The 24,796-nt window shown below is 36.1% G+C and overlaps 1 protein-coding gene across 37 annotated transcripts in view; it reads left to right on the top strand.

The window, feature by feature from the left end:
* Positions 1 to 24,796, top strand: part of TBC1D5 (TBC1 domain family member 5) — a 588,093-nt gene that overhangs the window by 228,209 nt on the left and 335,088 nt on the right. For 36 of the 37 annotated variants that reach the window (XM_055381150.2, XM_055381134.2, XM_063703452.1 and 33 more), the window contains one exon: positions 1,478 to 1,609. The exons of the other annotated variant lie outside the window; for it this stretch is intronic. In XM_055381150.2, coding sequence (XP_055237125.1) covers positions 1,513 to 1,609 — 97 coding nt within the window. In that variant the 5' untranslated portion in view covers positions 1,478 to 1,512. Of the gene's footprint in view, positions 1 to 1,477; positions 1,610 to 24,796 lie in introns of those variants that run through there. 37 annotated transcript variants of the gene reach the window in all.

The raw sequence follows: 24,796 nt of genomic DNA, 5'->3' as shown, positions 1-24,796 counted from the left end.
GTCCTTGCTGCTCCTGAAATTTAAAAGATTATGTTACTTAAATTATTTTGCATGACAATTGGTGAACTTGGTTTATGTTTTGAAAGAGTTATGATTTGAGAAGATAATTTGCATCTTAGGGACATATAAAATTTACAGATAGTGTAGGTTGGAAGTTGAAAATAATTTAAAACAAAATTTGTTCAATATGGAATAATTTATATAAGTGAGAATTGAGAGGGAAAACTTTCAAAACGACCAAAGGAAATGTAGGTAGTTATTTATAAAATCTTGTAAGTATAACACCAGAGGTGGATATTATACTGGAGATACAGATACATTTGAGCATGTAAAAAGTTACCTATGTCACAAAAATGTCATACAACTGAAAGACAGATACACTTTGAGAAAAATATATGTATCATATAACCAAGGTTTAATACTCTTAATACTTAAAGCATGTTTAGATATCATGAAGACAGTCATAACAATTAACTCTATTAACAAAAGACAATAAACAAATGTCAGAGAAACAGTATCTCAGTAGTTACCAAGCAAATACAATACAAAATTTGACCATCAGGTTGGTTCAGAAAATCAAAGAGGAAACATCCATTTTTAATGAGAATCAAGGAGAAATGAATTGTTCTATTAGGTACAAACCTTTATAGAGTACAGTTTGCTAAAATCTTATTTTTTTAATATATATTTTAATCCAGCTATTGTACTTTAAGAATTTATCCTAAGGAAATAATCATGGATATGATACAGACATGCTGCTAAAAGATATTTATTTTTGAGACTGTTTGTAGTATTGAACAACTGAAAACATGTTGTTTACTAAATAAGGAATTGGTTACATAAATTGTGCTGACTATATAATAGAATGCTAGGAATAATTAGAAATTATAGACACACAATCGTTATTTTTTTTTAAACTGGGGAGGAAAATACTGAATTTAAAGTATTCATAGATTACATAGTCAGTATGTTTACCATGTTATGGGTCACATTAAAACCATATGTATTTTAAATGCCCAGAATAAAGACAGGAAGTACATGTGTAATACACTGAAATGTTAACACTAATATTTCTAGCTAATACTATCATGAATAATTTTAATTTGCTATATTTTCTGTATTTTGAAAGTTCTCTTGTGAATGTTTATTATTTTGGCTGTAAAACAAAAGGATGCTATAAATGTGAGAATATTGTCTTTAATTTAGAATTTAGCTTATTTATTGAAAATAAATGATTCAAAATTAAGATAAAGATTATAAATGATGCTCAGATTTTTGAGAAATTTTTGAAATGGAAATTTTGTTACCTTTTTCTCTTCTTTGCATAAGCCTACCAATGTGAGATAACAGTCCCTGGAGCCTGGGAAAAACTTGTTAATGTCTGTAATGCTCATGTAATCATTTCAGTCTTATATTTATTCCCAGTCATAGCAGAAAAAGAATTTATTATTTTTCTCTGTATTTTTTCACCTCCCAGGTAGTTACTTTTGGTGACGCTGTCCAGTTCCCACAATGTATCATTCCTTATCTGAAACTAGACATCCTCTGCAGCCAGAAGAACAAGAAGTAGGCATTGACCCCTTGTCCAGTTACTCTAACAAGTCTGGAGGTGAGTTTTGTATGCCAATACTATTTGTAGGTAGTGTACTGGGAAACCTAGCAGAGGGCCCTCAGTTAGCTGTGTCCACCTTATGTGTGTGAACACATTTTGATGAAGCTTAGCAGGCCAGTGTTAAGTATGTTATTCTGGGTATGTACAGAGCACTCTTGACACTAATGAATACTTCAACAAGCCACAGTTATTCAAGGAAGCATTAGCCAAATGTTTAATGCACTGTCGTTCGTTAAAATAAAATAATAAACTGAACAATGACTTCAGCATAAGAATGTTGAAATGCGAAAGGGCCTTGGTCAAACATCTTTTAAAGATTCTTAAATTTTTGGCGTTGATTTTGCAGGGATTTTTTTCCCCTTGCAGCAGATTGAGATTATTCCAGGATAAAAGACTTGATTCATCCTCTTTTTTTTTTTAAAAGTAATTGAAATCTGTTCATCCTCTTTTTTTTTAAAGCAATTGAAATTTGTGTTATATTTTTAAAGATCTATACACTGAAATTATTAAATGGTAGACAGTTAAAATGTAGACCGTATTCAGGTTCTACCCTATAAAAATGTATCAAATGTTTATGTATCAGAACTCTACTATTTTCTCAGGATTTACTTAATGATAGTAATAACATAGTTTCTTAGACAGAAGCAATTGAGTTTGTGAGAATTCTTGAAGCCTTATCCTTAGTTTTTAAGCAGTTCACTAAATATTTGATAAAGTTAATTGACTCAGTGACTGCTTGTAATTTTTCACTTGTGGAATGCAGGTATCAAGATTGTGAGATCTATTTTAAAACATAAATTAGTCAAAGTATACAGACAAACTGTTATAAAAAGGAAAATTAGTCATAGTAAATCATGTGTTATTTTCTTCAAACAAAATGATTTTTTCTGTTTATATTGATGCTAAGGTCTGCTTTTAACTCATGTTTTGAGAATTTAAAAAAAGAATTGACTCCCACCTAAAGTGGCTATTTCTTTAGAACACAAATTTTATGCAGAATGTTTATGCTTTTTGTGCATCTTTAATACCCCCTACATACAAATGCCATTGTTGTTTTTAATAAAAATGGGAGAGAATTTGTCCAGCTTATTTTTGTGATTTAATTTTTAAATTTTTATATTTTTTGTTAAATAAGAACTCAAGACTTATGTTTAAGATTTTGATAATATGAAAATAGTGTTCATTTCAATTTCAGTTATTTTAATATCTCAGTGCTAAGCATGACACCTTTTCTAGTGATATTTTCTCTTAAATGTAATACTCATAAGAAGCATTCATAGTTAAATAAATCAAATTATTTTGCAAGTACTTCTGTAAGTGGATGTTTTAAAAGTGAATGTCTTTGTGTTACAAGTGTATAAAATAGTTTCACCAAAATATTTCATACTATTTCTGATTACTATGGTTATTTGAGGACATAGTTTTTGTTGTTGTTGTTTGTTTGTTTGTTTTTTGAGATGGAGTCTTGTTCCATAGCCCTGGCTGGAGTGCAGTGGCGCAATCTCGGCTCACTGCAAGCCGTGCCTCCCGGGTTCACGCCATTCTCCTGCCTCAGCCTCCCAAGTAGCTGGGACTACAGGCGCCTGCCACTTCGCCTGGCTAATTTTTTTGTGTTTTCAGTAGAGATGGGGTTGCTGTTTGTTTTTTAAGCACGTATTTTTATATGGTCTATTTCATTAAATACTGAGGTTTTTTTTTTTAAACCTGGTTAAAATAACATTTTAAATTAATTTTATCCTTTATTGTTTACAGGAATGAGTAGTTACCTTTACTAAAAAGGCTTTTCGTTTATATCCTAGCCTAACATTTCTATGACATACTAAGTTATTAGGACTGAATTGATGTTTAAAAGTGCCATTAATTCATTTACCCCAAATGTTCATTAACAATGTAAATGTATGCTGATGTTCTATGAGACAAGGAAGTGACTAATGACTCTTCCAACTAACAACACTTAAAATGAATAGAAACTTTCGATAGCTAATCTTGAAGTAATCAAGACCCTCATTCAGCTTGGCATCTCTGTATGCTCTAAAACAGCTGTCAACTGTTAAAAATATATACAAAACACACATACGCACACGCACATGCAGAAAGAAAGATATGTAAATATCTTGTTCTTCAAAGCCATAAAGGTTACTAACCATAGTGGGCTTTGTGCATTGTACAGGTAAATATTTTATATAAAGCATCTATTTCATCTTCTTTGATTTTCTTTTTACAGGAAAACGTGTTGCATTTTAATGAGGTTGTCATATTATTTGAAGAAAATCATCACCTTTCTATTATGTTTGCTTATTTTAATATATGTCTTCCCTGGGCTTTCTTCAAGTATTTTGAAGCTTTTTACACATTTCTGCCATAATCTTTAGGGAATTTGTTACTACCGGATGACTCATTTTCTAAGTATTTAAATACTGCACTTCAGTGGTTTGCCTGTGTAGAAGTTATGTGTAATTTTTAAAAACATTTCTTGTCATAGGTTCTATTAGTAAAAATATATACGGATATATATGCAAAGTCTTAGGAGATATTTTCCATGTGAATTAAACTTTTAACTGCTTTAATTATTTTTTCAAATAGAGAACAGCATAGAAAATATGACATTTTCTGTGTGCCCTGTTCAGTTTAGTTTACATTAATTACCACATAAAATTCCAAGATCTATTATAAAGTTTAATAACTGACAAGTTACTAGTAATTTAGTTAAAAACAAAAAAGCAAAAATATTTGTTAGACTATTTATGATTATTTGCTCTTAACCTTTAATGACCAATAAAATGAAGAAGTAATCACTTTATTTTAAATTTAAGATAACAATATCAAAATTCAGGTATAGCAAACCTATTAATTAAATAATATTGTTGGAATCACTCGTTTTCACAAGCTTATAAGAGATTGGAATGTCATCAGTGATGAGAGAAATTTTTCTGTAGGGGATCCTTTGTTAGTCTGTTTTTACATCACTGTGAAGAAATACCTGAGGCTGGCAATTTATAAAGAAAATTGCTTTAATTGGCTTATGGTTCTGCAGGCTGTACAGGAAGCATGACACAGGCATCTGCTCCTGGTGAGGGCCTTAGGAAGCTTCCAATCATGGCAGAAGGCAAAGGGGGAGGAGGTATATCTCAGGAGTAAGAGAGATGGTGGGATGTCCCAGACTCTTAAGCAACTAGATCTCAAGTGAACTGAGAACTCACTTGTCACCAAGGGGATGGTGCAAAACCATTCATGAAGGATCAGCCCCTGATCAATTCACCTTCTTAAATTTTGTATGTCACAGTATTCACCTTCTCACTTAATAGCTTTTATATATTTAAATAATTGCCTAACCTTTCTTTGCCTTTTAATATACTATCTGTTTCAAAGCTTGCTTTCTATTGTCATTCATAAAATATTTGGCAACTTAAAAAAAATCCAAGATGTTCAGAATCCTGCCAACTCTTTTTTGCTTCCTATAATTTTGTTTTTTTCCCAAGTATTCCTTTCTTTCCATTACAATGACATGTTTTAGAATTAGGAAGGTATGTCCTGGCTTTATTAATGAAGAAATTGGTAATTTAAAATAGTTGACTGATGTCGATATAATAAGATGATGCTGTCCTATCATGATCTTTAGTGTTGTTTTCCATATAGTAGAGGTGGATTTAAATTTGATTAAAAGATGGGTTTCTTCTGCTGAAGATATCTACATATCTGGCTAAAGTATAAAAGTGGTGTCTGAAGTACTATTAAACCCTATTCTGGGCTAACTAGCTGGAGTCATCTTAGAGATGAAAAAGTCTTTTTACTTTCTTCCCTGGCTTACAACTCTTTAGTGACTTCCCATTATATTAACAATAAAATCCAGACTGTTGACTGTGATGTGCATGGCTGTCTTCGTGTCTGTCTGGTCTTGCTCAGATATGCTAAGCCAGTTCTAAACTCTGGGCCTTCACACATGCCATTTTTCTGACATGATTTTTGATTCATTCAGAGCACTCAACAATATATAATCCTTTTTTTTCATTTTTAATTTTTTTTAAAATTTATTATTATTATACTTTAAGTTTTAGGGTACATGTGCACAATGTGCAGGTTAGTTACATATGTATACATGTGCTATGCTGGTGCGCTGCACCCACTAACTCGTCATCTAGCATTAGGTATATCTCCCAATGCTATCCCTGCCCCCTCCCCCCCACCCCACAACAGTCCCCAGAGTGTGATGTTCCCCTTCCTGTGTCCATGTGTTCTCATAAGTGGAGGTACTCAAACTGATAAAACAACACAGTTTGCTCGTTCATCATTACTGAGCAGTGCCCATGTGCCAAGTACTAGGTATGCATACATTTCCAACACAATTCCTGCCCTCATAAAGCTCACATTTGAGACCAGGAGACAAAAAATAAACAAGGAAACAAATTAATATAGGATTATATATTGAGAACATGATTATATATTGTTCTCAATATATAATTGTTCTCTCTATATAATCCTGTATTAATTTGTTTCGTTGTTTATTTTTTGTCTCCTGGTCTCAAATGTGAGCTTTATGAGGGCAGGAATTGTGTTGGAAATGTATGCATACCTAGTACTTGGCACATGGGCACTGCTCAGTAATGATGAACGAGCAAACTGTGTTGTTTTATCAGTTTGAGTACCTCCACTTATGTTAATTAATAATTGCTTAATGCCTCTTTCCTCCATCTGTCTTTCTCTTTCCTATCTTAAGTTGTAATGTATGAACTCTGTTTTATTGTCCCTGATAATTCTAGCACTTGAATTTTTCTCCTTTTAGGGTTTCAAAAGTTAATATACTCTCCTGTTTTGTCCTCTGTTTTCTTTGACCTCTCTTCCTTTGAAGTTTCTCCTAAAATTCAGTTATTCCATGTTTTCTTTTAAATATGACCCATCTCAGAATTTGCATAAAACCAAATGGGCAGAGAGTTTTCTGGCAAATAAATGTCAAGTTATGATAATTAAGAATTATTGAGTTAATGCACAGCAGTAATCACTTGGCAAAGGGAAAGCTAAGGAAATAAATTATTACTTTTCTAAGAAATTTGTGGCCATAATTTGGGAGCATAGACTATATGTAGTATGCTTACATTTAATACACATGTTTAATGCACATAATTCTTAGTGAACATTTTGTGTAGATAGTATTCTTGATACCTGGTTTCTTAAACTTACTAACATGGTATATAGCAAATATTGTTTGTTTTTTGTATGAAATATGATAGAACCAGTAACTATCGGAGTAGCAGCTTTTCTTAAACTTTTAAAATTCACTTTTTGTCATTCAGTAAATATTTGAGTGCCTTGCATGTACTAGGCATTGTTCTAAGTGCTGGAAATAAAACATTGAAAAAGATACCATGTTGTTTATGGCTAGTAGCCAGATTTGGGGGTGCCCAGCAGAGAAAAGTAAATGATCAATAAAGACAGAATAGTAAGTGCTTTCCTAGAGGAATTGACAGTTGCACAGTGAGTATATTGGTAGAGAATCCAACTGTGGTAATGGTGGATCAAGGAAGGTGTGATGTCTATCTAAGCCACAACCTGAAGGATGAGTAGCTGTTAGCCAGATGATTGTAAAGAGTTTATGCTCTGAGCTTTCCCTCTGCTAAACATAAAGAATTTCAGTGTGATTTAAGATTAGAGTTCGAAAGGAGAGTGACTACAAATAAGACTGAAGACTAGGATGTAGCTCCCTTATATGAAGAACGGTGGGTATTTCAGTGAAAGAATCTTGTGGTCAGATTTGCATTTTACAAAGATTATTCTGGCTGTAGTAGGGTGAATAAACTACAGTGTTGGGGGAAAAACTAGAAGCTGAACAATCATTTCGGAAGCCATCGAAATATTCTAGGTGAGATGATAGTGGCCTGTACTGGAAAGTATCAATGGAAATAGAAGTGGAAACATTTGAGAGTTATTTAGGAGGTAGAATTGATAGTACTTGATCTAGTACTTGACTGGATATGGGGAAATGGTAGGAGAGAGAAGTTTGCAGTGACATACAGTTTTCTGAGTTGACTAGTTAGGTCTGTGATAATGCCAGTATTGAGACAGGGAAATCTAGAGAAAGAATTTTGTATGGTACAGACGGGATAGAGGGCTGCAGAGGACATGACATTGGATGTTCAGTTTCAGATGTGAGTTAGAAGTACCTTAGGGCATTCAAATGAGACACCCTAATGATTTTGATGTATGGGTCTGAAACTTAGAATTGGGCTGGAAGATAAAAATTTGTCAGCTTAAGTATGGTAGCAAAAACAATGGCAATGATTGTGATTACCTCATAGTAGCATGTAGGCCGAGAAGAGGACTTAGGACCAATATCTAAGGAAAGTCATTTAAAGGCCTTGCAACAGAAGAGGATCCCACAGAGGAGACTTAAAAAAAGAGGCTGGAGAAGTAGAAGGAAAACCAGGATGGTGTGATGCCAAAGAAGCTAAGATGTCAAGAGGAGAATGAGCAAAACTGCCAGAGATTACTGAAGTTAAGAAAATAGAAGTGTCCAGTGGACAAAGTCATTGTTGTGATAAGCACAGTGCTTTTTGTAATCTGAAGAATCCATACACCAGCACTCTGTATATTTCATATAAGTGAATTATGTATTCTATACTAAACTGACATGAGGAATAGAAGAGAAAAGGCACAACAGTATTAGGAAAAGTAAAAATCAGTGGAAGAAGAGTTCTGCGGTCTTGGAAGTATAGAGGAGAGGCAGTGTAGAGCAAAGACAGGAAGAGGGACCTTATTGACTGTTGTAATCATAGAAGAGAAAAAGAAAAGGAGGTGTTTAGATGCAACAAGTTCATGGGTTTGATGGCAGAGTTGAATGAGATATCACTGATGTTTTAATCTCTTGTTTGATAAGTTAGTGTGACATTATTTGCTGACAGTGAATAACAAGGCGAAGCATGTGAAGATCTGTGGGGAGTAAAAAAGTTAAAGTGGGTTGATAAGACATAACCTTGGAGACAAGTTGAAATGGGACATCATATTTATGGGTGATTCCAGCTTGTAAATGTATGTGATTATGTGCAGCAGAATTCAGCAGCTAGGATTGAGCCACAAAGAAGAACAGCCAGGGTTTTTGTCAGGGCTGTATAACAGGTAAACAGTAGGCAAGGAAGTTGATGGTTGAAGAATTCATTGATGGATTGAGAATATAAGGATATTTGCTATCATGGAGGGTGGTTTGCAGAGGGCAGGGTAGAAAATTTTAGAAGGGATGGAGTCAAGGGAGAAGGAAGAGTAGTGTGGTGATGGGAGTCCTGAAGGGAATGTGGGAGCAGTAGGGCCAAAATTTTGCTTGATGTCTAAGAGTAACAGGGATGGTGAGGGTGGCGGCAAACTTTTCACAGTGATTCCTAATAACCTAAAATGTTATGTGTTTTATATTAAATGTACCTATCTAATATATATTCTAAATTCCAAAGAAAATAGTAACATGGTCTTTTTATCACATCTCTTTAATAATTCTTATGTGTTTGATAAATGCATTAATTTGGTGAAACATTGTGTGGTGTTAGCCAATAATGCAGCTCAATGCTCTATTATTTCTGTGTGATAATTTGGATCTATAATGATTTGGATAGGGCTTGGTTTGAAGTAACTAATAAAAAATTCACCCTAGATATCAAGGAAAATGGCAGTTTAGATAGATAAAAAACTGTAAGTTAGACTGTAAGGTTGTCAAGGAAAATGGTGGCTTTATTCGAGACAGATTGTTAAATAAATAGGAGAGTGACCTGGAAGTTTCTGAATGCAGTAACAAGGATAAAAAATGCATGGATTTTAAAAATGTCTCTTTAAAAACAGATTTTTCAACTGGTATGACAGTAGGACAAAGTGACATCCGAGAGCAAAGAACATGCCAAGCCTAGTTCCTCTAAATTAAGCTGTTCAAAAAAAAGTTGGATATGAGAGACTTCAGTTTGAAAGACCATGAGTTAGAGATCTGTGAGTCATCCTCCAGAAATGCCAATTCAAGGTATGAGACAAATAAGAAATCAAAGGAAAGAGGAAGGAGAGAGCTAAGGATTGATTTGTAGAAAGTCCCCATGATTAGAACTTGGATAGAGGAAGTATTTTAATAGTACTTACTGGAGGAATAATCAAAGTAGGGGAAAGTCACAGTGCCAAAATTATAGAAGCCACAGATATGAGAGCTTCCAGAAGGTTCAAAGCGAGCAGTTTTTCAAGCATTGTGTAGGTTAAAGAGTATAAAAGGAGGAAATACATGATTTGGTGATTGGAAGACTATTGATTATCTATTAGGGGTTAAGTCATTTTCAAGAAACCACTAACTCATTTGAGTGGATGGAGGCACAGGAAGTGAACTAAAAATCTGATTCCAAATTCACATTAAAAAGATAGTGATTAAATATCAATGATGAACATTTAGATGGCGAAGAATATTCTTACGCTTTAATGTTAGATTTGGGTGATTGTTTTTTTGTATTTATGTTCTTACATTGTGTTGAGAACCTCACTGCTGGTAAAATCTAGATCCTTAAAATTTGAAAAAAAAAAGTCCTCTGGTCTTACTTCTGATGTTTTTTTCATTGAGTTGTCCATATCTTATTAATTAGATCTGCTTTTCAGTTTTATTCAAAACCTTCCATTGATGTAGCAATTCTCTTTATTTGCTTGAGGGGAGATAGGCTACTTTACAGTTACTTTAGAGTTGGATTTATGTGAACAGTCATTGAACCACGTTGCAAATACCTTGATATTATTCATTTACCAGTGTCCTAGGAGCAATGAAACCTCACTGCTGACCAGACAGAGAAACAGTAGCCTTGCAATAGCCCTTATCCACTACCCCTTTAGGCAATTTGGTCTGCAAAAGGATATCCATGTCTTCAGATATATTCTCCACCATCCTTTCTAGTATTCCTGGACCCCCCAGACATGGGAGGTTGTGTGGTGGTAGTTTTGGTTGATTGGTCTTGGCACAACTAGAGGAGACACTGGTGATTTAGAGTATTATCTTAAAACCTAAAATATGAAACAAACATTGAAGTAAAATGGCCTATAATGGAGCTTTTATCAAAAAATTATGTTGGTTGCTTTTTGTTGATTCATTAATGGGGCCAAAAAATACAGTAGAGTAAGTGTTTAGGTTTTTTTTTTTTTTTTTGGAGACAGTGTTTCACTTTTTCACATAGGCAGTGGTACAATCATAGCTCACTGCAGCCTTGACCTGGCAGGGTTCAGATGATCCTCCCACCCCAGCCTTTCAAATAGCTGGGATGATAGGAATGCGTCACCACACCCGGCAAATTTTTGTATTTTTTAGTAGAGACAGGGTCTCTCCATGTTGCCCAGGCTGGTCTCAAGTGATCCACCCACATGGGCCTCCCAAAGTGCTGAGATTACAGGTGTGAGCCACAGTCCCCTACCTAGAATTTTTAAATAATGAAATAACCCAGCTTTCAGCCCGCATAGCTTAGGAAAGTATATCAGAGTTATCACTTGGCTTCTCACATGTTAAAGCTCCATTTTATTGATTTATGCATTAAAACAGATTTATCCTTCATGGCTTGGTAGTGAAATGAATAACTAGGCCCTTACAAGTATAATCCTCCACCTCCCCAACGCTTCTGTTAACTCCTTTGATAGCATTAGCCATTTAAAAAAACTATATACTGCAACTACTGGTCTTTAAGATTACAAGCTTGCTTTCTTTTATATCACTCAATTAGAGGGAAGACTTGAATATCCAAGGGAGGGTAAGAGGAATGCAAGAAAAAAATTAAACTTTACTCTGGGAAATCACTCAAGGACTTCCTTAATCACTCTTTTATATCAATGCCCTCCCCTGCCACCCCCCAACCAAAGTAGAGGTTCCCAAAGGCCTATTTATCTCAAGTTCATGTCTTAAAATTATCCCCTTACTTTGCTATATAACAGTCATCAATATAATAAAACAGCCAGGAGTATTTTTTTTAATATAGCTGATATATTTTGGTAAAATTCTCCTTACATGTACTTGAGTTTTTTTAAAAAATATTTTACTAACACTACATGTAGATATTTATAACTTTTCTTGTAGATCTAAGTTAGGACCATTGTGTGTGTTTGTCTTTAGGAGGTTTAAAAAATTATTATGTGTTACTACAGTCTTTTTGAATAGCGAGCACAGTAGTCAGTTTAATGTGCCGAGTCTACATTACATTTGTAGATGTTCACATCTACTTTAGTGTATTGTAGCAGATTATAAATTATATGTCTCATTTTTGGTAAAAGGAGATGTGTTATTGTGGTATTTTTATTACTTCTGTAATTGTCTTTGAGTTTTTAGTGTTTCCACGTAAATGTTTCCACAATGATTCTTTGACATTGTTCTGTTCTTAAAAGACGTCTCACCAAAAGCTTTGATAATACACTTTGCCCTATCAATATGTCATTAATCTAAGCTCAAATATTTTTTGTTCTTAACTTTGCATTCTATGAGAATTGAAAATAAATTAGTTCACCATTACCGTATACTTTGGCTGGAATGAGGGCTTCCTTGTTAATCAAATAGTTGTTTTGAAACTTGCAATCATTTTTTTTTCATACAATACTAGTATTTTATTCTGGAGTTTGGGTAGCTCCTTGAATTTCCTAAGAAGGAATCTCATATGAAGTATATAGGAAAGCACAAGGGCAGGAATATTATGCTAGCTTCAAGCTGGTTTTACATTTTAGGAAAGTTTGAGTGTTTTAAATGGAAGAAATTAAGAAAATCATAAATCATAAAATTAATATTATGAAAGTTATTTATTTTAAGTGGACATTTTCTTTTACATCTCCAGTATTTAGAATATAATTTACTTGCTTCCTTGGAAAAGATCTGATATTCTACCACTTGATAATTTTTGTATTCCTATAAATTACAGTGACTATTTTGTTTTTCCTGAACTTAACAAATATCTTTAATTTTAGTCAGGGAAAAAAAAGCTCAACTAGCTTTGATTTATCTACAGATAAATAATGAGAATTTAGCTTTACTCAAGTCAGAGATGAGTCAATGTGTGAGCCAAATAATCTTTTATATCATGGCAATATGTGTACTTAAATAATTCTCCTACTTTCCTTCTCCTATTCTTTCTTCTTCCAAATGTAGAAAAACTTTAATAACAATTGAGTTCCTACCACTGGTGTTTAGTGAAAATTTGAATGGAATAGGACTGATTTTAGCCAAGCATAGAACACTACATCAATTTTTATCCTTAATTAGACTTGTGAATAGATTTGTTTTATTGAAGGGATAGATTTTTAATCAGAAATGTTGACATGATGATTATGAAAATTCAGTAATAATAACTGAATCTTAGAGGCACATATATTTTATCATACAGAGTGAGGGCTGCCACCCAGAGACCTGATGTTCATTCATTTATACAAACATATTTGTTGATCATCCAGTATCTGGGAATAGAATATTGAACAAGTAGACCACTTGCTTTCTCTTATGGAATTCATATTTTAGCATGAGATGGACAAACAAATTGAGAAGTAAGTACAGAAATAAGAAAATCAGAGAAAAAATACCATGCAAAGAATTAAAGTAGGGTGATATTATAGTGAGTGACAAAGTGAGTACTTTAGATTGTCAGAGAAGATCTCTCTGAGAAGGTGGTATTTCGGCTAAATGTTAATAACAAACAAGAAGGAGCCAGATATGCAGATATACAAGGATGGTGTGTGTGTGTGTGTGTGTGTGTGTGTGTGTGTGTGTGTCAGAGAGAGAGAGAAAGAAAGAGAGAGAGAGAGAGAGGCATCTGTCTAAACAGAGCTCATAAAAGCAGTACTATATGAATAGGCTTGTCATACATAGGGAACTGAAGAAGATCACTGTGGCTGGGCTACCATGGGTGACAGGGGAATGACACAGGATGGGACTAGTAGGCCGAGGCCAGGTAGAAGGTTTTTGTAAATCAGGCTGAAGAGTGCAGATTATATTCTAAAGACTCAGAATTATGTAATAGCCTGTGTTGTTATCTCTGTTGAACTCCCAAGTTTCTTCTCGAGGATAGGAATGATAGCTATTTTAAAATATATTTCCTTTTGACTTGGTGGTAGGCATTTAACAAGTAATGCCTGATTTACTGAGAGTTGTAGTATTTTTAACATTTTTTTCACGTTGCAGTCCTCCACACCAGTTGGTTTGTTTCCCCATTCTCAACATTTTAACAATTTAATGGTGAAGTAATTCCAGCTTAATCTGAGATAACAGGATGCCCTAAATTTTTCTATTTCTCTAAAGCTCAGTTCTTTCTATATGGTCCATTTTATGCCATGCTACCAGTATATACTAATAGTATATATAGCCTATCGAAACCTTTTCTGTTGACCCATTTGTGTGTGTGTGTGTGCGCGTGTGTGTGTGTGTGCATGTATGTATGTATGTACATGTACGAGCTTTATTTGTGTGGAGAGCATGTAATCATTATTTTCCCTTGCTGATGTAATGGAGAATTCGTTCCTCTAGGACATATTAGAACAATGTGTTTAATGCTCTTCAATTTAATTTGCTGGTATCACAATTAATACAATTAGGGTCACTTGGAATGAAACTATTAACAAATTGAGTAATTTACTTTAACAATGTCAATGTGTTCTCACAATTACATTTGCTTTAATTAGTGTACAAGCTATTATTTAATAGCATACTTCACATAGAAAAATGTAATAATGCATTCTTGGCTCCTTAAAAAAGAAAGAAGGAAACTTAACGGACTGAGTGATTTTGTGGTAGAGCTGTTAGCTGTAAAGTGATGGAGGAGAAAGTAGAAAGTCAGAAAGCAAAGTTTGCAAGAATGTAACTAAAACATTCTTCGTACTTACCAGTACATGGAAAGGTAAACACTATTGCCTGAATAGTATTGAGAACTTTTAATGATAGTTAAGAAGGGGAACATACATCCTGGAAATTTTTAATAGAGTTTAGTTGTAATGCTGCAATAATAATTCAATTTCTGAACATCATAAAGTAGGTCATTCCTAACTTATCACCCTTATGGAGAGGAACGTAATGGTGCAGAATTTTAAAAAGGTGGGAAACAAAAAGTTATAATTCTCAAATGGGCTTTTGTTTTATTTTCTAATGTAGGTATTTCTGACCTAAGAATTTACTAATAGCCTTTGAAAAAGCTCTGCAGAAGGAGATGGTGAGCAAGCTTTTCCACTCCTGTGGTTACTTCTTCTATCTGGCCTACTCTGTTGAGGTCAGAAGACCCAAGGAAGAATAAATTGTTATATTTCTATTTATTTATATGTAGAGTAAGCAGAAGGTGATGAGCTGTCAACCAAGTCATAATTAATAAGATCTGCTGTTCTCTGTAAACAGAAAAGCAAGATTTACTATCATGTTATCAAGTGGCAACTTAATGTGAAAAGGAGATAAAAGCAATCCAGAGAATTCAGTACTCTAATTTAAAAAATTAGCTTGATAATCTATTTGCCTAATTTGATTGATTTAAGTTTCTGTTACTTTCATCTTTTTTCCTTTTTAGTCTTTTGGTTAATGACAAAAGTTCATAAAATACAAATAAAAAAGGAAGCAGGAGGAAGTTTAATTAGGCAATAAATATTTAAGTATAAAATGCAGGAAGCTGCAGAGTGGGGCCAAGATGGCTGCTTAGAAGCAGCTTCCATCTGTGGCTCCTGTGGAGGAAAACAAAAGTGGCGGCTAAATCCTGAATCTTCAACTGAGGTATCCAGGTTCTCTCATTGGAACTGACTAGGCAGTTGGCATGACCCACGGAGAGTGAGGAAAAGCATAGTGGAGCAAGGGGCCACCCGGGAGCCGCACGGGGCAAGGGGAGTTCCCATCCCCAGCCAGGGGAGGCAGTGAGTAATTGTACTACCCTGCCTGGGAAATCATGTAGTTTTCATGGATCTGTGCAACCCATGGATCAGGGTATCCCCTCATGAGCCCATGCCACCAGAGTCTTGGGTCCCAAGCACGGAGCTGTGCAGACTCTTGGTGGCTGCTTGGGTTGCAGCCAGCTAGCAGCAGGCTGGAGACTGCCTAAGATGATTGAGTTCCCGAGGGAGGGGCAGCTTGCCATCACTGCAGCTCCAGTCAGCGGTTTTCCCCTGATGGTGCCAGGGAGACTGGGTTCGGACTAGGAGGAATTCCTCACAGCACAGCACAGCACAGCGGCTGTAGTAGATCATGGCCAGATTGCTTTCCCTGCGGAGCTACCCTGTGGGAATTTCAGCAACTCCAGCCAGGGGCTTACAGACAGAACTCTGATCTCCCTGGGGAGCCCCTGGCGGGAGGGGCAGCTGTGGTCTCTGCAGATCAGCAGACTTAGTATTTCCTGCCTGCTGGCTCTGAGGAGTCTGGGCAGTCCAGACGAGGAGGATTCCCCCCAGCACAGTGCACCCACTCCACCAAGGGGCAGCCAGACTGTTGGTTTAAGCAGGTTCCTGATTCCGTGCCTCCTGACTGGGTGACACCTTCCAACGGGAGTCACCAGACACTGTATACAGAAATGTTTCAGCTGGCATCAGGTCAGTGTGCCTCTGGGACGGAGCTCCCAGAGGAAGGAGCAGCCCATCTTTGCTGTTCTGCAGTCTCCAGTGGTGATGCCTGCAGGTGCCGGGTTGGGGGGTGACCCAGGTGAATAGGGTCTCAAGTGGACCCCAAGCAAACCGCAGCAGCCACTATGGAAGAAGGGCCTGACTGTTAAAACAAACAGCATCAACGACAACATCAACAAAAAACCTCATCCAAAGATCAACAGCCTCAAAGATTGAAGGTAGATAAACCCACAAAGATGAGAAAAAATAAGCGCAAAAACGCTGAAAACTAGTCAGAGTGCCTCTTTTCCAAGTGATTGTAGCACCTCTGCAGCAAGGACACAGAACTGGGCTGAGGCTGAGATGGATGAACTGACAGAAATAGGCTTCAGAAGATGGGTAACAGTGAACTTCGCTGAGCCAAAGGAGTATGTTCTAACCCAATGCAAAGAAGCTAAGAACTATGATAAAATATTACAGGAGTTGTTAACCAAAATAACCAGTTTAGAGAGGGACATCAATGACCTGATGGAGCTGAAAAATGCAGGGCGAGAACTTTGGGAAGCATAGACAAATATCAGTAGCCATATCCACCAAGTGGAAGAAAGGATATCAGACTTTGAAGACTATCTTGCTGAAAGAAGGCATGCAGACAAGATTAGAGAAAAGAGAATGGTAAGGAACGAACAAAACCTCCGAGAACTATGGGATTATGTAAAAAGACCAAATCTACAACTGACTGGGGTACCTGAAAGAGATGGAGAGAATGGTACCTAGTTGGAAAACATACTTCAGGATATCATCCAGGAGAACTTCCCCAACCTAGCAAGACATGCCAACATTCAAATTCAGGAAATAGAAGGTATTTCCTGAGAAGATCAACCCCAAGACATAATCATCAGATTCTTCAAGGTCAAAATGAAGGAAAAAGTGTTAAGGGCAGCCAGAGAGAAAGGCCAGGTCACCTACAAAGGGAAACCCATCAGACTAAGAGAGGATTTCTCAGTGGAAATCCTACAAGCCGGAAGAGATTGGAGGCCAATATTCAACATTCTTAAAAAAAAAAAAAAAAGAATTTCCAACCCACAGTTTCACATCTGGCCAAACTGAGCTTCATAAGCAAAGGAGAAATTAAATCCTTTTCAGACAAGCAAATACTGAGGGAATTCATCACCACTAGGTTTGCCTTGCAAGATCTCCTGAAGGAAGCACTAAATATGGAAAGGAAAAACCATTACCAGCCACTACAAAAACACACTGAAGCACACAGACCAATGACACTATGAAACAACTACATCAAGTCTGCAAAATAACCAGCAGGCATCATGATGACAGGATCAAATTCACACATAACAATATTAATCTTAAATGTAAATGGGCTAAATGCCCAATTAAAAGACACAAAATGGCAAGCTGAATAAAGAGTCAAGACCCATCGGTGCTTCTGAATGATTCTTGAGTAAATAATGCAATTCAGAAATCAAGAAGTTCTTTGAAACTAATGAGAAAAGAAACAATGTACCAGAATCTCTGGGACGCAGCTGAAGCAGTGTTAAGATGGAAATTTATGTCCGAGTATGGTGGCTCATGCCTGTAATCCCAGCACTTTGGGAGGCCGAAGTGGGCAGATCACTTGAGGTCAGGAGATCAAGACCAGCGTGGCCAAAATGGTAAAACCCTGTCTCTACTAAAAAAGACAAAAATTAAGCAGACCTGGTGGCACATGCCTGTAGTCCCAGCTACTCGCTAGGCTGAGGCAAGAGATTCACTTGAATCCCGGACATGGAGGTTGTGGTGAGCCAAGGTTGTGCCACTGCACTCCAGCCTGGGTGACAGAGGAGACTCTGTCTCCAAAAAAAAAAAAAAAAAAAGTTGGAAATGTATAGCACTAATACCCTTAACAAAAAGCTAGGAAGATCTTAAATCAACATCCTAACATCACAACTAAAAGAACTAGAGAACCAATAGCAGACAAACCCCAAAGCTACCAGAATGCAAGAAATAACCAAGATCAGAGTGGGACTGAAGGAGATAGAGACACATAAAACCCTTCAAAAAAAATCAGTGAATCCAGGAGCTGGTTTTTTGAAAAAATTAATAAAATAGATAGACTGCTAGCTAGACTAATAGAGAAGAAAACAGAGACAATAAAAAATGATAAAGGGGATATGACCACTGACCCCACAGAAATACAGACAACCATCAGAGAATACTATGAACAACTCTATGCAAATAAACCAGAAAATCTAGAAGAAATGGATAAATTCCTGTACACACACACCCTCCCATGACTGAACCAGAAAGAAGTGGAATCCCTTAATAAACCCATAATAAGTTCAGAAATTGAGGCAGTAGTAAACAGGCTGCCAATCAAAAAAAGCCCAGGACCAGGTGGATTTTCAGCCAAATTCTATCAGAGGTGCAGAAAGAAGCTGGTACCATTTCTTCTGAAACTATTCCAGTTGAAAAGGAGGGACTCCTCCCTAACTCATTTTATGAAGCCTACATCATCCTGATACCGAAACCTGGCAGAGATACAACAAAAACAGAAAACTTAAGGCAACATCCCTGATGAACATCAATGCAGAAATCTTCGGTAAAATACTGGCAAACCACCAGCACTTCAAAAAGTTTATCCACCATTATCAAGTCGGCCTCATCCCCGGGATGCAAGGCTGGTTCAGCATATGCAAGTCAATAAATGTAATCCATCACATAAACAGAACTAAAGACAAAACCACACGATTATCTCAATAGAGGCAGAAAAGGCCTTCAATAAAATTGAACATCCCTTCATGTTAAAAACTTTCAACTAGACATTGAAGGAACATACTTCAAAATAATAAGAGCCATTTATGACACACCCACTGCCAATATCATACTGAATGGGCAAAAGCTGGAAACACTCTCTTTGAAAACCGGCACAAGATAAGAACACCCTCTCTCACCACTCCTATTTAACATAGTATTGAAAGTTCTGGCCAGAGCAGTCAGGCAACAGAAAGAAATAATGGGTATTCAAATAAGAAGAGAAGAAGTCAGACTATCTTTGTATGTAGATATACATGATCCTATATCTAGAAAACCCCATCATCTCAGCCCAAAAGCTTTTTAAGCTGATAACTGACTTCAGCAAAGTCTCGGGATACAAAACCAGTGTGCAAAAATTACAAGCATTTTTATATACTAACAGCTGACAAGCAGAGAGCCAAATCATGAATGAACTCCCATTCACAATTGCTAACAAGATAATAAAATATCTAGGAATAAAGCTAACAAGGGAAGTGAAGGACCTCTTCAAGAACTACAAGCCACTGCTCAAGGAAATCAGAGAGGACACAAATAAATGGAAAAACATTTTATGCTCATGGATAAGAAGAAACAATATTGTGAAAATGGCCATACTGCTGAAAGTAATTTATAGATCTAATGTTATTACCATTAAATTACCATTGACATTCTTCACAATATTAGAAAAAACTTTTAAAATTCATTTGGAACCAAAAATCCCAAATATCCAAGACAATCCTAAGCAAAAAGAACAATGCTAGAGGCATCATGCTACCCAACTTCAAACTATACTACGAAGCTACAGTAACCAACACAGAATGGTACTGGTACAAAACCAGATACATAGACCAATGGAACAGAATAGAGAACTCAGATATAAGACTGCACAACTACAAACATTATTGTTGAAAAAAACAAGGGGAAAGGATTCCCTATTTAATAAATGGTGCTGGGAGAACTGGCTAGCCATTTGCAGAAAATTGAAACTAGACCCCTTCCTTACACCTTATACAAAAATTAACTCAAGATGGATTAAAGACTTAAACTATGAAACTATGAAAACTCTGGAAGAAAATCTAGCTAATAGCATTCAGAACATAGGCATGGGCAAAGATTTTATGATGAAATCCCCAAAAGCAATTGCAACAAAAGCAAAAATTGACAAATGGGATCTAATTAAAATAAAGAGCTTCTGCACAGCAGAAGAAACTATCATCAGCGCAGCCTACAGTATGGGAGAAAATTTTTGCAATATCTCCATCTGACAAAGGTCTAAAATCTAGAGTCTATAAGGAACTTATACAAATTTACAAGAAAAAAACAACCCCACTGAACAGTGGGGAAAAGACATGAACAGACCCTTCTCAATAGAAGACATACATGTGGCCAAAAAGACATACTAAAAAAACTCAACATCACTGATCATTAGAGAAATGCAAATCAAAACCACAGTGAGATACCATCTCATGCCAGTAAGAATGGTGATTATTAAGAAGCCAAGAAACAACAGATGCTGATGAGACTGTGGAGAAATAGGAATGGTTTTACACTGTTGGTGGGAATGTAAATTCCACCATTGTGGAAGACAGTGTCCTCAAAGACCTAAAGGCAGAAATACCATTTGATCCAGCTATCCCATTACTGTGTATATACCTGAAGGAATATAAATCATTCTATTACAACGATACATGCACACATATGTTCACTGCAGCACTATTCACAATAGCAAAGAAGTAGAATCTACCCAGATGCCCATTAGTGATAGACTTGATAAAGAAAATGTGGTACATATTCACCATGCAATACTGTGTAGCCATAAAAAGGGAACACCATCATGTCCTTTGTAGTATCATAGGTGGTACATACTTGAACCCTGGACATGGCGGTTGTGGTGAGCCATTATCCTCAGCAAACTAATGCAGGAACAGAAAACCAAACAGTAGGTGTTCTTATCAGTGGGAGTTGAACAATGAGAACACATGGACACAGGGAGGGGAATGACAAACACTTGTGGAGGCTTGGGGGTAGTGACAGCAAAACAAAAATACAAGAAAATTGAAGAATATACAGATTTCAAGGAAAGAGGTTCATAGGAGTGTATTTAGTTTTTCAACCCTTCTAAGTGTTTATGGAACAATCCCTCACTGCATTGCATTGTTTATTTTAAATTCTGAGGTCAGGCTACCAGATTATTCATAGATGAGATGAGTCAAGGATAGAGTGATTTACTGAGGAACAATCTACTTAGCAGTAGTAGAAAATTAGGTATTTTAAAAATAGCATTGTGACTTTTACATAGGCAAACTACTACTTGCTTAGTTGCTACATATACTACAGCAAACATTCTTGTTTGACCCTTATTTGATACTCATTGCACTCAGTCTCTAAATTTTATGGTTAATTTTAAAATGATTCATTTGTTGATTGCTTAACCCAGTAGTCCCCAGCGTTTTTGGCACCAGGGACTGGCTTTATGGAAGACAATTTTTCCATGGACCGAAGTCAGGTAGGGGATGGTTTGGGAATGAAACTGTTCCACATCAAATCATCAGGCATTAGATTTTCATACAGAGCATGCATCCTAGATCCCTCATATGTGCAGTTCACGATAGAGTTTGTGCTTCTATGAGAATCTAATGCCACATCAGATCTGACAGAAGGCAGAGCTCAGGTGATAATGCATGCTCGCCCACCACTCACTTCCTATTGTGTGGCCTGGTTCTTAACAGGCCACAGACCAGATATACATATGGCAGGATAAGCATAGGTAAAAATACTCAACATCATATGTTATCAGGGAATTGCAAATTAAAATAACACCAAGATACCACTATATACATATTTGCAGGATTAAGATCCTAAACAATGGCAACATAAAATGCAGATAAGAATGTGGTGCAACAGAAACTCTTATTTATTGCTGGTGGGAATGCAAAATGTTACAGCCACTTTGGAAGACCTTTTAACAGTTTCTTACAAAATTGTACATACTCTTACCATATGACCCAGCAGTTTTGCTCCTTGGTATTTACCCAAGTGTGTTGAAAACTTACATCTATACAGAGATCTGCACACAAATGTTTATAACAGCTTTATTTATAACTGCCAAAACTTGGAAGCAGCCAATATATCCTTCAACAGATAATGGATTAACAAACTCTGGTACATGTATGCAATGGAATTATTCAGTGATAAAAAGAATAAGTTATCAAAGCACAAAAAGACATGGAGGAACCTTAAAAGCACATACTGCTAAGTAAAAGACACTAATCTGAAAAGACTACGTACATTATTCCAACTATATGACATTGTGGAAAAGGAAAAACTAAGGAGACAGTAAAAACATCGGTGGTTGCCAAGGGGCCCAGGAAACAGGAAAGAATGAATAGGTGGAGCACAGAAGATCTTTAGGGCAGTGAAACGATTCTGTATGGTACTGTAATGTGGGCACATGTCATTATAAGTTGTCAAAGCATATAAAATGTATAGCACAAAGAGTGAAGCTTAATGTAAAACTATGGAGTTTAATAATAATTTGTTACCATTGGCACATTCATGTAACAGATGCACCATACTAATGGAAGATGTTAATAGTGGAAACTGTGTTTGTGTGGTAGAGTAGGTATGAACTCTCTTTACTGTACTTTTGTTCAGTTTTTCTGTAAGCTCAAAATTGCTTTTAAAAATAATAAAATCTATTAATTAAAAAGAATCCAAGATCCCAGGATTCTTCTTCCATTGACTTTTACTTTTTCAGATGGTACCATAAGTTTTCCCTTTGTTCCTCATGCTAGTTTAATATAAACACATGCTTAGTTTATTTGAAATATGTTGAATACTCAAAACTAGTGATTCTTGAAATTACAAATTATTAGAAATAGATGTGTTAGGTTCTCTGCTTACATCTCTCAATTAATGTAGCTCAAACCTTTTTGGTTTATAATTCTCAGTCTCACTCCTAGAATAGGCCAAATCCTTCTATAATTTAATCTTTTGCATGAGTGGTCTTTGTAACCCACGACCTTCTAACATCTAATTTTTCATTTAACAATTCTTGTAAGAATTCTCTTGTTAATTAGTGAGCAAAGTGCTTTTCAAAAAATGACCAGGCCTTAATTTTGGATTGGAAATATTGTTTATGTTAACTCATATTTTTACATAAACTGTTAGTGTTATTTTTCTGTATTTTGATAGCTTGGTTACTTACAATGGACAGGATAGAGAAATCTTAGTATACCTGTCAAATGTCAATCTGAGGTCAGTTTTTATAGTAGATTATTCTCTAGAATAGCGGTCAACAAACTTTTTCTTATATGGCCAGATAGTAAAATTTTAGTTCATACCACTTTAGCATGAAAGGAACCTGAGACAATAAATAAACAGATTGGTGTAGATGTGTTCCAAGAAAACATTATTTACTTAAACAAGAGGCTATAGCCAGTTTGTCCAATGGGCTTTAGTTTGTTGACCACCATTGTAGAATTAACTATCACTATGTTACTGAAATAATATCTGTAGTGGGAATGTGACAGAGTACTAGGATATGCCGTTTTCTAATATTTTCTTTAAATAGACTATCCTAAAAAACCACCACTAGAGAAGCCACCCATGAGTTGGGCAAAACAAAGGCAAGCACTTGCTCTCATCCTTTAGGGAGCTGCCAGAAAGATTGAAACATTCAACCACAGTTCTTTCATTATAAAGTTTGCATAGCTCCCTCTGGCACTAGGAATATAAGCTGCCACTTTACTGCTGCAGTAGATCTAGAGGGTGAAGATGCTAGGTGGGCTACTTAAAATGCCACAGTGTGCTGTTAGTGTTATCTCAGTGCAGCCTGTCTTTATTAATCTTTCCTCTGTTTAAGTTTTGACTAGATTTCAGAGATCTGCAAAAGTTGATTCTTAAAGTTTTTGCCAGCTTATTTGTTGTTTTTGTGGATGGGCAGAACCTGGGAGTTCCCTGCTCTGACATTATTGGTGTCACTACTACTCATGTACTGTGAAGAGACTTTTAAAAGATGGATTAAAGACTTAAACGTTAGACCTAAAACCATAAAAATCCTAGAAGAAAACCTAGGCATTACCATTCAGGACATAGGCATGGGCAAGGACTTCATGTCTAAAACACCAAAAGCAATGGCAACAAAAGCCAAAATTGACAAATGGGATCTAATTAAACTAAAGAGCTTCTGCACAGCAAATGAAACTACCATCAGAGTGAACAGGCAACCTACACAATGGGAGAAAATTTTCGCAACCTACTCATCTGACAAAGGGCCAATATCCAGAATCTACAATGAACTCAAAACAAATTTACAAGAAAAAAACAACCCCATCAAAAAGTGGGCAAAGGATATGAACCGACACTTCTCAAAAGAAGACATTTATGCAGCCAAAAGCCACATGAAAAAATGCTCATCATCACTGGCCATCAGAGAAATGGAAATCAAAACCACAATGAGATACCATCTCACACCAGTTAGAATGGCAATCATTAAAAAGTCAGGAAACAACAGGTGCTGGAGAGGATGTGGAGAAACAGGAACACTTTTACACTGTTGGTGGGACTGTAAACTAGTTCAACCCTTGTGAAAGTCAGTGTGGCGATTCCTCAGGGATCTAGAACTAGAAATACCATTTGACCCAGCCATCCCATTACTGGGTATATACCCAAAGGACTATAAATCATGCTGCTATAAAGACACATGCACACGTATGTTTATTGCGGCACTATTCACAATAGCAAAGTCTTGGAACCAACCTAAATGTCCAACAATGATAGACTGGATTAAGAAAATGTGGCACATATACATCATGGAATACTATGCAGCCATAAAAAATGATGAGTTCATGTCCTTTGTAGGGACATGGATGAAAT

This window comes from Gorilla gorilla, chromosome 2 (genome assembly GCF_029281585.2).
Source record: "Gorilla gorilla gorilla isolate KB3781 chromosome 2, NHGRI_mGorGor1-v2.1_pri, whole genome shotgun sequence".
Classification (NCBI taxonomy): Eukaryota; Metazoa; Chordata; class Mammalia; order Primates; family Hominidae; genus Gorilla; species Gorilla gorilla.
Note: the sequence above shows the minus strand (reverse complement) of the source record. Positions and strands in the feature narration are given on the sequence as shown.